The sequence below is a fragment of the Gymnoscopelus braueri genome (assembly GCF_963280865.1).
Source record: "Gymnoscopelus braueri genome assembly, chromosome: 17".
NCBI classification, from domain to species: domain Eukaryota; kingdom Metazoa; phylum Chordata; class Actinopteri; order Myctophiformes; family Myctophidae; genus Gymnoscopelus; species Gymnoscopelus braueri.
The window spans coordinates 15185773-15199309 of record NC_137617.1 but is presented as its reverse complement, the minus strand read 5'-3'; the positions used below and the strand labels follow the sequence as shown (position 1 = coordinate 15199309).

The following is a 13537-nucleotide window of genomic DNA, read 5'->3' as shown; positions in this document are numbered from 1 at the left end:
ACCCCTCGATGCAGCAGACAAACACAAGGGCGTAGGAGCTATTGTGACAAGATTGTAGTTATTTTAATGGTTCCAGTCTGAATTTTGGCTTATCCGGACTGCAATCAGATTGTTTTTTATTTAGTCTGACAGCAAAAAAACACACGGAAACTGATTTTTTTGCAAATCAGATTTGAAACACATTCCTAGGTGGTTTGAAATGTGATTCAAATTTGATTTGTAAAGTTGTGTCTCTGTCTGGATGCTCTAGCCACTCAGGTTGGCTTAGAGTCAACAATCAAACTGCACAATACATCACTCGCAGTGGAACACATCCTGATGATGTAACATACGGTAAGTGACATAACGCAGTGGTTCTCAAACGTTTCCGTGCCAATGAGCCGCAAATTGATATATTTGGCAGCGGACCCTCATCTGAAAATGTTTTGTGCCGGGGACCTCTAGAAGCAAAGATTTGAGTTAAAAAATTCACTTTAAATATATATATATTCAAAGATTTTCATACATTCAAGATTTTTCAAAAATAGCAGATCTACAAGCTCATAGTGTGGCACGAAGTGAACTATGAGCTTGTATATCTGCTATTTTTTAATAGCCAAAGTATAAAATATGGTTAAAATGATTGTGACACTTTATTAATTAATTTTGCTGGGGACCCCTGGTACCCCCCGAAGGACCCCTGGGGGTCCCCGGACCCCACTTTGAGAACCACTAACATAACGTAAGCATCATTATGGAAGAAATGGAGAAATGCCTGCTGCGACTGCAGCATGGAACATAGTTGTGTACATCGGCCTCCTCTGCCTTATTCCTAAACATAACCTCAGTAAAACTAGGCCTAAACCTAACCTTATTCCTAAACTTAGCCTCAGTAAAATTATGCCTAACCCTAAACTAATGCCTAACCTTAACCTCAGTGAAACCGCTGGGAGCGAGCGGTCCGTAGAACAGTTTTTCCAGTTACCACTGGAGAGCAGTTAGGGGTTCATCATCTTGCTCAAGGACTCTTCCGACAGTAAGCCAAGAGGGGATGGGGATCGAACTAGGAACCTTCCGATTCCCAATCGGCAGCTCCAACTCCTGAGCGACTGCGGCGCTGGTGTGCCGGATGAGCTCTGCAACGCGGCTAGAGTGTGCCATTCTATTTATATATCCATTTTTGCCAAATGTTCATCCATTTTTACCGAAAGTGTTCGCCTGTTATGACATGCTCAGAATAGGTTCATGCGGTTAAGAAAACATTTAAAAAAAACATTGCTCTGATAGTGTGTTGAAAACTGATTGATGGAATATATCTGTAATGAATATATCCATCCATAAACATGCTGGAAACATTTTTTTTCAATTGGGTTGTGAGAACCAATAATGATATTCAGTGCAGGATATGGGATTCATGCTGAAATGAGTAATGCCGCATTCTTCAAGTGTGAGACTTGATGAAAGTCTCACTGTTGACTGGAAGTGTTTAGATAAGAGATTTTATTGGAAATGCAAACAACTTCCAGATTTAAAAATAAATAAATAAATAGAAACGTTGCCTCAGACTACCAGTACAAAGATTTCGATGGTTTCCATAAGAGCATCATGCTTTCCCCACCTCCTACTCCAAAAAAAGTGACAGCTCCAACTGATTTAGAAAAACCCTAATCACTGCAAAGAGTGGTAATGCTCAATGCTCTTCACCTAGGTCAGCAACTAGTCAGTTGCCAGGGAAGAGGCACTTAAATTACAGTACAAGTCACATGAGCGATTGAGCGTAGGATCAAGTTCCTTTTGGACGACAAGTTAACAAAGTGAGCCAAAGATTGTGAATTTGAGCTTGATTTTACAGCATGGCTCTGCAAGAGGCTAACCATCTATAATTGTGTGTGTGTGTGTGTGTGTGTGTGTGTGTGTGTGTGTGTGTGTGTGTGTGTGTGTGTGTGTGTGTGTGTGTGTGTTCTCATCTGGCCACGTCTGTGTATACTGCTAGACCAAATAAGTACCTACTGTAGTGTACAGCATACATTTTAATTATCAATTTGTTTTACTCTTCATAATAATAATTTGTTTACATAAAGGACACTTGTCTCCTTGTCCTCTAGATTCAAATGCATGAGCAGTGCCTGTGTTTTGATGACGTCGCTACATGGCGTCTATTGCTCCATTTAAGCAGTTCAGGTCAAGTGCAAAGACTGCACTGGGCAGCTCCAAGGTGTCAATGTGTGAGCCTACAGTAACATCAAGTTGAGCTGTGCCGTCTCCTGGGTAAATAACGCTTTACAAAACAAAAACCGAATGCTGTATAGAATAGAAAGTGGGGTTAGATCTTCTAATGCTGCGTGAACACAGCATGGTATTACAGAATGTGATCCTAAACAGGCCTCTAGCCTCAGGCCCACCTCTGGTGGTTCAAAACACGAATGCCAATACGTTTTTGTTTTCGAGGAAGGAAATTATGAAGGGAGGGAAACAAACCAGGCAGAAAGAAGAGAGAAGGAGGGGAGGAAGGGACAGGGAGGGAAGGATTTTTTAAAAATGTTATTAGTCAGGTCAATAGTGCAGTGCTATCACACAGTACATGATCATCCTTAAAGTCGTGTACTGTACATGCCGGGAGATCCCAAACTCAACCTGCCAACTGCATCCCAGTACGTGGGACTGAAACGCTCAATCTCCCTGCAAATCTGCGACTGGATGTTTAACAAAAGGAACCTCCTAATCCCCCCGTAACGGACACACAAATCCAGTGTGTTCAGACCCCGTGTCTGCGGAGCCTAGCAAAACGTATAAACACATTGATTACACGAAAATTAAGTACAAATTCTTCTGGCCCTGGCATAAAATATACACCGACATTCCACCTCAATAGGCCCCTATGGGGCTTGGCTGAGCTAAGATAAATGGAGAGAAAGCCTCTCTCAGCCACCCAACCCTCCCTCCCTCGCTCCCTCCACCCCTACTTCTCTCCCTCTCTCTCTCTCTCATCTCTTCATCCGTTGCTTGGACTAAATTCAGTCTACAGGATGGAGGTCAGAGTTGGACAAAAATATAGAAACCATCATAAGTTTGCTAACTGCCACACACAGCTTGATAAACAGCTTACAACAACAAGCTTTTACTGTATCGGTATATATAACGTTTAATAAAAATTCGAATGAAATGCCTACGCTAATTTATCCACACATTGTGAGCTTGTAAATTAGCAATTTAATTATAATTTTTTTAAGACATTTCGGATTAGGCTAGGGGGACTGCAGCCGGAGGCTGAGGCTATTTGGGGGAGCCTGGCATGGACACGTTTGGGAACCCCTAAAGTATATTACTCGTTACAAGGAAAAGTGAGAGACGTGCTGCTCCCCCGGACAGTTGAATTAATGGGCAAATAACTGCAGAACGTTTTGAGCAAAGTATTCCCATTTTGTATATATGCAATAGCATAGAATGCTTATTGAAGATAAAACATAAACAAGTAAATAATTGCTAACTTTTCAGGCTTTAGTTACAGGCTTTTAGTTCGAATTTTTCATTAATTTATCAGACAGATTTTTCCATGAATATCTGTAGAAAGTAGAAACATAAGAAAAGGGAATCCTGGCTACTGTAAACTGCACAATTACACCAGAGGAGATTTCCCTTGGCCCTTTCACATATAAATGCAGCTGAAGGTAATAACATTAATGGCGGGTGCATTTCATTTAGGTTTTTCTGTGTGCCAGCAAGAAGTTAACTGTACAGGTGCTGTTCATGCTGGCACACAGCAACACCTAAATGAAACACACGCACCATTAATGTTATTACCTTCAGCTGTCTACCTGTCAAAATGTCTGCAGTGAAAAGGGCATATTAAGAAAAGAGTGCTTAACAACATTTTGCGAAAGCTTTCCGGGTTTAAGTGGTTATGGTCATAAGGTATCAGCAATTGTTAGTTGCTAGTTATGGTAGAATGCCCTATACCTATGAATATCGTCGCTGTCAGGTGGAAACCATGTACCGGTATGTAAAAAAAAACATTACTTTATAGGAAATCTTAAAAATAACGTGTATTCCAATGGATCCAATTTAGTTATTTAGCTCTTTTTAATACATAAAAAAAATTGTTTAAACATAAAAAAAAAAAAACAACTTGACCACAGCAATGACTGTACAGGTACAGTAGAAAAAAATATTTGTTTCTCAAAGCTTCTTAAGAAAAACAAAAAGTCCTAAGGGTACACAGTACATGGGAACACAATAATACAATCACCCAGTCCGCCTGTTCCTGTGAATTTGACAGCATTTTTACTGGTTGAGTAAAGTCAAAACATGCAGTCTCTATAGGGATTTGTGCAACCTCAAACAATCACTAATGTACACTCCAGCACATGGAAAATGAGAGCGGGGGCTATGTAAATGTGAAGTGGTAAAGCGTTGCAGGGAAGAGGACCAGTCTCAAAGGGATAGCCCACGTTACTCATGCAAATTGTACGGAAATCTGCAAGCGATTCGTCTTTCTCTGTTTATAATTTAAATATGGAGGGCAAACAAAGCCACGACAGGCAAGGCCTTGAGAAATATGTCGGAGAATATTCTCCCCACTTGAGGTTATTTGTGAGCCAATACGCAACGTGTGAGACAAGAGCCTGAAAACATGGAAAAACTCAACATACAATCTAATTAAGATTTGTTCTACCATGTCGCACTGTTCAAGTTCAAATCTAATATAGTCATTTATACTATTATTCTCCCCCTAATTTTGTGTTCATGACAATCGTTTTCTGTTCTGGTCTATGCTCACAATTGTTCTGGGATAATATTTCCACAACAATGCTGTTTACAGATTGCTCTCTTCACTGGGCTGTGATAAACAATGAGCTTCAAATGTGGTGTGTTCACTAGACCAGGTCATTTCACAACCTCCCCAACAAATTTACTATATTTTGGACAATGTTTACTGAAGAATTATATATATAAAACAAACTTTTGTCACAGACGGGTTTCATACTGAATATGGACAGAAAAACCTCAGGATTTCATGCTGTGGGACAATTTTCCTGTTCTACATAAAGTAACAGAGCTGTACAGTATCAAAGGCCTCATTAGGTTATTTTTGTATTCATTGTGCCGTCAAGAGTTTCTAAAAACTAGACTGAATTTTTCCTGTGGATTTCCTGGGATGCCCTTGAGGGCATCTGTGGGCCACACTGCTATAATTAAATTTTATCATCTTGCCATGTGGTCCAGTAATCCCCTTGTATTTGAGTTGATGTTGCATGTAAAAAGACAATACAGATTAAAAAGTAGATAACTTTCAACCTGTCTGCCCTATTTTGGGCATGCAGTTATAAAATGTATTTTTAAAATACGTGTCAGGTTGAGACATGTTGAGCGCTTATACTGTGGATTGGCTACTGTATTTTTGCTATTCGTCACACGACAATAGATAGACAATAGAGCTTACTGTAAAGTGGTTAATATCTCCTATGGAACATTAATCATAACTTTATTCATACAGTACATTGTCGTGTCCTTTTCTGTATTGTGTAAAAACAAATTGGAGGATAGTTTTTTTTCTCTGCTTCTTCATGTTGAGCGTCTGAAAACCATTGTTCCCCGCTGGGAACCTGAAAACCATTGTTCCTCGCTGGGAACCTGTCAAATAACTGTCACATAAAACTGGGGATGGGCTGTTTCCCCAATCTGTCGCTGTACAATGATCTTACCACATGAAGACTGTATGCTCGCAATGTAACGTTTGATGCGCAGCTGTGCTTGGATCAGTTCGTATTCCTGTTTTGTGTTGAAAAGGAACTATTCACATTTTGGGGTTTTGCTAGAATAGTTGTTCTCAAATAATTGATGCGGTCACTGGAAGGTTAACCCTATCCTGACCAGTCGCTTTGTGAAAAAAAGTTATATTTTGCCACGGTTCACTTCGCCGGTCAATTGCATCTTTGTCTTATATCGTCTCCGTCGGGTGGAAACCTCATACAGCCTGTCAAACTATCAGATCTACAAGCTCAAAACGCGTCGTTTCACGTCACGTTTTGAGCTTGTGGATCTGCTATTTTTGATGCTTTTGTGTAACGCTGTAGAATGATGCAAGTAGGGCATTAATGTACGAAAAAACACAAACAGTTCAAATATGGAGATAAGAGGTTTCTGCCCGAAAGCAACAATATTTCCATTTAACCCATTCAGCCCTATATACTTAGTTGACCAGGGTCCCCCAGTCGTCTATGCTTAGCCTCTCTATATCAATTCTCTTTGCCAAAAATAGCCGATCTACAAGATCAGAACGCATCGAAATGCAACGCGGCGTGAGCTTGTAGACAAGTTATTTTTGCCAAATGTTTGCTAATTATGACATGCTCAGAATAAGGGTAAAGGATGCTGTATTTGTATTTCTTCTTTTTACATTTCGGTCTCATCGAGTCACAAAGAAAAGAGGAAATTGACACAGCTCAGCAGTGGTTGGTTGAGGTGATAATTACCTATTTGACACATTTTGATTGCTCAACAGGGAGAGTAGCTGTTACTGATTAAAAGTTTCAAACTGATTACGGAAATTGTTAGGACAGTAAGTGGAAGAATTTAACTAAAAAAATAATGTCATAATCCAAATTAAGCTCAAATTAAATTATAGTAAATTAGAATACATTTTGGTGTACCACATTCACCATTATTCATTTGTTGGATAAAGTTGTTGTTGATAATTGTCACTGTATATTTGCCCATACGGGAAATATGTCCTCAGCAATTAACACCATCCTACTATTAAATAAATATTTCATAATAAAGCATAAATTATCTTTATAACGATTTTATTTTGAGCTGAAAAGTGCAAGAATCTGTGCCAAAACATTGAAGGAGTGTTTTCTCAAAAGTTCCGTTTTTTTAAACATGTTTCTTTAAGCTGTATTTCCCAAACTGCTGGGTGAATCCAAGCAAGTGTCGGCTCATTTTGTACCTCCGATTGTCTACTTTACTATGAAATGAAAAGAATAAAAAATAAAATAAAATGCAAAACCTTTCAATTACCATCTAGTTGCTGCGTTGTGCCAAGCATGTGTAGGCTGTCATGTCATGTAAAAGTTGAGGTCCCTGGATTTACATTCAAGTTTTAGTCAAGCATTCAGAGTTCAGATCAATTGCTCAACCCACTGAGGAGAACAACCAAAACTGACTGACTGAGATTTCCTATATATAGAAGGATAGTGGAAATAGCAATCTACACCCACGACGCGTTGTGCACTTGCAGATCTGCTATTTTCACTACTTTTATCCGACACTCTTGTATGATGAAATAGGGCGTTCTTGTATGATGAAGTAGGGCGTTAATGTATGAAAAACATCAACAAAGTTGAAATACTGTATGGATATAAGGTTTCTGCCAGACAGCAACGATATCACTGCATATTCTGAAAACGTGTCATGTGTCAAGTTCCAGGGGTGCTGTTACAATTACGCAATGATATTATGTCTACTTCAGTGCAATATTTGTCTTTTAAGGCATTATAGACTACTAGAGGCCCTCACACCTACAGTACGTTGCACCGCCGATCCGACCGATATACCCTTATATGGAGATCTTTATCTGTCAGCCCTTGTCCCTTTTATGCCCATACATGGAGATTCCTGATGTCATCATTGTATGCCCATATATGGGCATGCCCCCTTTTGTGCCCATATATGGAGCCGACTGCATTGGGATCTCCTTATATGGTTATGGCTGAGTCATAGTGACATGAGCGTGATGCCGTGGTCTGCCGGCCATCCGGTCCTCCCATTAGCCAATTTTAATATAAGGATTGTCTTTTCTTTTTGGGCGGTGAAACCACCCCTATAAGTGAGGTTTGGATATTTGTACAACAAATCCTGCGCTGTGATTGGCCAAAAAGTACCCCGCCTAACCCTGCACCGTGATTGGCCAATCACAGTCTATTCAGGACTGTGATTGGCCAGTGTCACATGACACATGTGCATAGCCCTATATAAGAAACCATAACTTTTCATGATGGTTTCGTCCATCATAAAGAGTGTTTCAATAAATGTATTTATTTTTTGTACATGATTGGTTGACTCCATTCAGTATTGTGATTAGCTAGCAAGACACCGCCCACTTCACACAGGGTGTGATTTTTTACATGTTGATGGATTACGTAGATGGAACTGAATGTATAGAATAGGGAACGTTATCATGGCAGTATGAAACATAGGACAGATACATACAAAAAAAAGAAAAGAAAAGAGATGCAACAAGTAACTAAGAAAAATAGTAAAGAATAAGACTGAATTTGTAGTAACGCACAGGGATTAGGAATAGGATACCGAAATCCAAGAGGAGATGAGGGTCCTGGCTTGGCCCTCCGCATTTGGACCACCCGGGATTTGCATGTTGCATGAGCTATTAACTGGTATAAATATATGTGCATAAATGTATTTAAGGTTAGGAATGTATATAAGTGTACATAAACAATCTATCCCCAGTATTGTGGAACAGTCAAATCATATGGCTGATTATGGCTGACTATGTCAGTGTGCGTGTGTGCGTGTGTGCGTGTGTGTGTATGTGTGTGTATGTGTGTGTATGTACAATCTATCTACAGTGAAAAGCATTTACTGCAGTTTGCCTTGGCAGGCCTCTAATTATGATAATGCCAGAAGTCCCAGTAGTCCCTGAGCAAAGGCGCCAGAGACATGAGAGAGAGAGCATGAGTCATTAATCTGAGGACAAGGCGGAAGGTCTGGTGGAGGAACGTCCACAAGTGTCACTGTATAGTTTCACTGTATGGCTACCAGCACATAGGATCGACAGAGTCGGTCCTGTGTGTGTGTGTGTGTGTGTGTGTGTGTGTGTGTGTGTGCTCGCTCAACTACCCCGCAATATCCCCACCATCACCTTATGGAGGGGCATCGGTTAACACATTAAGACCTGAGACCAATTCTACAAATGCCTTCTAAAATCAGTAGTTCTCACACTCACGATTTTTAAAAAATGTTCATAAATAGCAGATGTACAAAAATCGAAAATGACACAGATGCTTCCCCCGTCCTTAGGAGGGGTTCCAGGGGGTCCCCAGTGAAATGAGGAATAGTTTAAACACACCCATTATCATTATAAAATAGCCGATCTACAATCTCAAAGACGTTGTCATCCTATCCCGGGCATTTTTTTTTTTTTAATGGGGGTCCTCGGCCAAATACATATCAATTTGGGGGTCTTTGACATGAAAATGTTTGAGAACCAATGCCATACTCATTCAGGACACTTTAGCCGTTACAGGGCTCAAACCTGTGACATTTTGACGCAACAGTCTGTCTAATCGCTGTAAGCTACTACTGTATACGGTTCCAGGGTCCTCAACTTATATGTGACATGACAGGCCTTTAATGTAACGTGTCTGCTAAACTGAAATGTCAACATAACAGCTGCGTCCATTTCAATTGACATTAATAGTTTTTCCTATCGTTCCCTTGTTAACCAGTCTGTTAAGTCCTATTTTATACTTTCAAAACTGTTCAGGAATAGGGAAAATAGCTGAACTTCAAGCTTAGTTAACGTGCTACGAGTTGTGAGCTTTTCGATCGGCTGTACTCGCAACTTTTACAACGTTGCTCTGCAGGAGTCTAGACGTCTATAAATGAGTCGATCCGTTTGTCCGTGTCTGTCTGCGTGTCCAGAACCTTGCAAACCACTGGGCCCATCGGCGCCAAATGTCTTGGCCTCAGTGCCAGTAGAACACAGAAGTACCTTATGTTTTATACTTTTTGAAATATTAATTCTATAATGGAAATCAATTGGGCTCCGATTGAAAATGTGGAGTCATACATAATAGATCTGTCATAGATGACTGATGTCTAGTCACATGAAGTCCCAGATCCACATTGGAACACGGCGTTCCCATGTGGAATCCGAGATCCACATTATTAGATTTTGTTCTTATTTGTAAAATTTGTATTCAATTACATTTTTTTCCAGGCCCAAAATAGGGATGCCAGGTTTGGATGGCAGGCATGTGGGCAGTTAGTTTACAGTGTGCAGTCCGTCTTTCCACTAAAGCAGGGGTCTTCAATGGACCCCGCTTAGCTGAGAGAGATGAAGCAGGGACCCCCACTACATATTGTATAAAATTGTGTTGCAGATTTAACTTTTTCATAGATTTCAATGCGACTTGTTTGACAGCACTATCATCAGTGTTGTGTAAATGAATGTCTTTCGTTTTGTTTTTTTGTTTTCAGACATTTAAACCGGCAATACTTTGACCTTTGTCTCTGTACTTGGTCTGCTCCTTTTTCCCTCTACACCAAACCTCTTTGCCAAAAATAGCCGATCTACAAGCCGATCTACAAGCTGTAGTTTGTGAGCTTGTAGATCGGCTATGTTTGGCCAATGTTCCCATCAGAAAAGGGATGCTAGGGTTCAAGTGATTAATGTTAAAAAAATAAAAATTCTATCACACAAAGATTTGGTGGCCCCCCTGTAGTAGCTCTGAGGACCCCCTAGGAGTCCCGGACCCCTTGTTGAAGACCCCTGCAGTAAAAGCCATCAGAAGAGAGAGTCTGAGGATATGACGTTTGCGGTTACGATAGCTGTGCGATAAATGTGACTTGGGGTCACGAACTGGCGCTAAAAACAATACTGTCTGCATGAAGTGCCAACGGGGCAGACAAAACAAGACCGCAAAGAACAAGGAGGGTGAGAAGGAGAAGAATGAAAACAGAATGCTTAAGACAAGATCTGAGAGGAAAGCCCCGGTTTCACACATTTCATTTCAACCCTCTCTCTCTCGGTTTGGTCTCACGTCGAGGTGCAGGGGATGACATGAGGACAGCCTGCAGCCACGAGTGCATGGAATGCTTCATCTGTTGAGTAATACGCCCATAAATAGCCTAACAGATCTAATCCATTAAAACTCTGATCCGAGTGCTATAGCCATGTACTGCCATTTTTGTCTAATCTGTTTATTTGGAAAAACAAAGAATATAATGTACAAAAAAATCAATAAACATATCGTCGCTGTCGGGCAGAAACCTCTTATCTCCATACTTTAACTTGTTGTGTTTTTTCGTAAATTCACGTTTTTTTTCCGTAAATAAACGCCCTAATTGATCATACTACAGCGTCACACCAAAGCATCAAAAGTAGCAGATCTACAAGCAAGAAAATCTGCTACTTTTGAATTTGAATCCTGAAAAGTAACAGTTCTGGACATATGAGGTTTGCACCCGACAAAGACGAGATGTAAAAACAAAACAAACAAAAAACTATCTAATCCGAGGGGAAAGCCCCAGTTTCAGTACATTTAATTCCGACCCGATTTCGTGTTGCGCCTCGCGTCGAGGAGGTTGCAGGGGCGACACACAAGGACACCCTGCAGCCAACGAGTGCATCATGGAATGTACTCATCTGTTCAATAATTAGCCAATAAATAGCCGCTAACAGATCCAAGTCATTAAAAATGTGCCGTTCCTTACCATGCTGAATGTCTTTCATGTCCAGGTGCAGGGAGGACATGAGGATTCCCACTGCCTGAGAGCGCTTGTTGTTAAGGAGCTTCATAACCTGCGAAAAAAAAACACAACAGTGGAAATCATTGTCAGGAACGTCCGCCATCACGTCACAACCCCAGGAAAGACTACAACACGAGTAAAATCCTGAGTGTTCGTTTTAACTGTTAACCCATTAAGACATTTTTTGATTTCTTTGGCTATAAAAACAAATCTAAAAAAATCTGATCTATTTATATCTATATCTCTGAGCTATGAGACAAATCGTGAAAATGTGTGCAAATCTTTTACATTATTATTATATATATATTTTATATTTTTAAAGAAACTAAAATCTTTGCTTCTGGGGGTCCCTGGAACAAAATATTTTACACATTTTCGATTTAAAATATATGTATTCAAATTTTTGCACACATTTTCTAGATTTTTCAAAAATAGCAGATCTACAAGCTCATAGCACGGCACTCGGTGCCGCGCTATGAGCTTGTATATCTGCTATTTTTGAATAGCCAAAGAAATCTTAAAATGACACTGATGCGTTCCCGGTCTTAGTGGATTAAAACATGGAACCAAATGGACCAGATGTCACGGCGGCATTGGGTTGGCTAATGGGGATCCTAATAAAAATAAACAAAAAGGAACATCTTCATTACATTCTACGTTGGCCGTCATGAGGAATAACCTCATCTTTTTCACAGCTGTATACAGTATGGTGAAAGAGAATGACAAGGAGAGACACAGGAAACAGGATTATCACAACCTGGCCAAGCCAAACTGCGGAGAAGCCAAGAGAATGCTTTCTAGAACAAGTCAACAATAAGGCATGGGTTCCCGAACGTTTAAGCTCGAGACCCAGAATAGAAACTTTAGATCAAACCGGGGCCCAAACTAGGGAAAATATCCGATCTACAAGCTCACAGCGCGTCGTGATCTTGTAGATCGGATATTATCACTACTTCTTAAAAGTTTCATTTTTTGTTTATTTATGGAATTTCATTGATTTATTTATTTATATTTAATGTATGAAAATGTTGTGAGTTTTCTTTTTGAAAATCTTTTGAAATAATAATTTAAAACAAATGGAGGGGACAAAAATAAAAGGGATATTTACTCGCGACCCATGAAAATGGGTCCCGACCCACTGTTTGGGAACCACTGAACTAAGTGCTTTAATGCAGTGCTTTTCAAACCGTTTGTGTCAAAATCTCTAGACGCACCTATGTTCATAGAGAAAACAGCCGCTCTACAAGCTTACAACGGGTTGTGATGCGACGCATTGTGAGCTTTGTGTTTGAACATTTTGCAGAGAGAAAAAAACGAGAATTTGCCTTTGTACTGAAATGAATGCACACAAGGTACTGATGTAGTCAATTACATGTGAAAACAGCAAACGTACTCGCATGTTGCGCAACCGACCTTGTCATTTCAAAACAATTCTTTGAAAATGTAATAAAAGTGAAATATTTTAAGCTCCGAATTTCCTGTAAGGAAACTGTTCCAAACGGTGACCTCATAGCGGGGTCGTGCACAAGACATTTGGGAGGGAAGCAGTGATCAGGAGGAGAAAACATGGGATCCCCTCAACAAACAAACTAGCACCTAGGCCTTTTCACAATTCAAGATTTGTTTCCTTTGAGGTTCTTGTAGGTGCTGTGTGCATAAGTCATCCTTCAAAATATCATATACTGTACATTCCAAACTATTTTAATACCGTGGTAAAGTGCATTTATTTCCGTAATGTTCTTATTATATTCTAACTTCATTACACAAAGTGATAATATTTCAAGTCTTTTTTGTTTTAATCTGGATGATTATGGCATACAGTGCTTGAAAAGAAAAAAGATCAGTATCTCAAAATAAAGGATTTATAATACAGGAATGTCGACCGTCTGACAATTATGTTTATGCACTCAATATTTGGCGCATAGACCAGGTCCATTGGCCATAAAGCTTTTCAGCAGACAGGAGTATGAAGTGCTCTACAATCTCTCTGGACTTATGAAACACAGTGGACACCAACCAACACCAGCAGATGACATGGCACACCAAAACACCACTGACTGTGGAA

At 40.0% G+C, this 13537-nt stretch overlaps 1 protein-coding gene across 1 annotated transcript in view; it reads right to left on the bottom strand.

Moving 5' to 3' along the window:
* Positions 1-13537, bottom strand: part of fmn2b (formin 2b) — a gene marked incomplete at its 5' end in the record, with an annotated part of 96719 nt that overhangs the window by 51672 nt on the left and 31510 nt on the right. The window contains one exon of the mRNA XM_080455631.1: positions 11437-11524. Coding sequence (XP_080311757.1) covers positions 11437-11524 — 88 coding nt within the window. The remainder of the gene's footprint in view (positions 1-11436; positions 11525-13537) is intronic.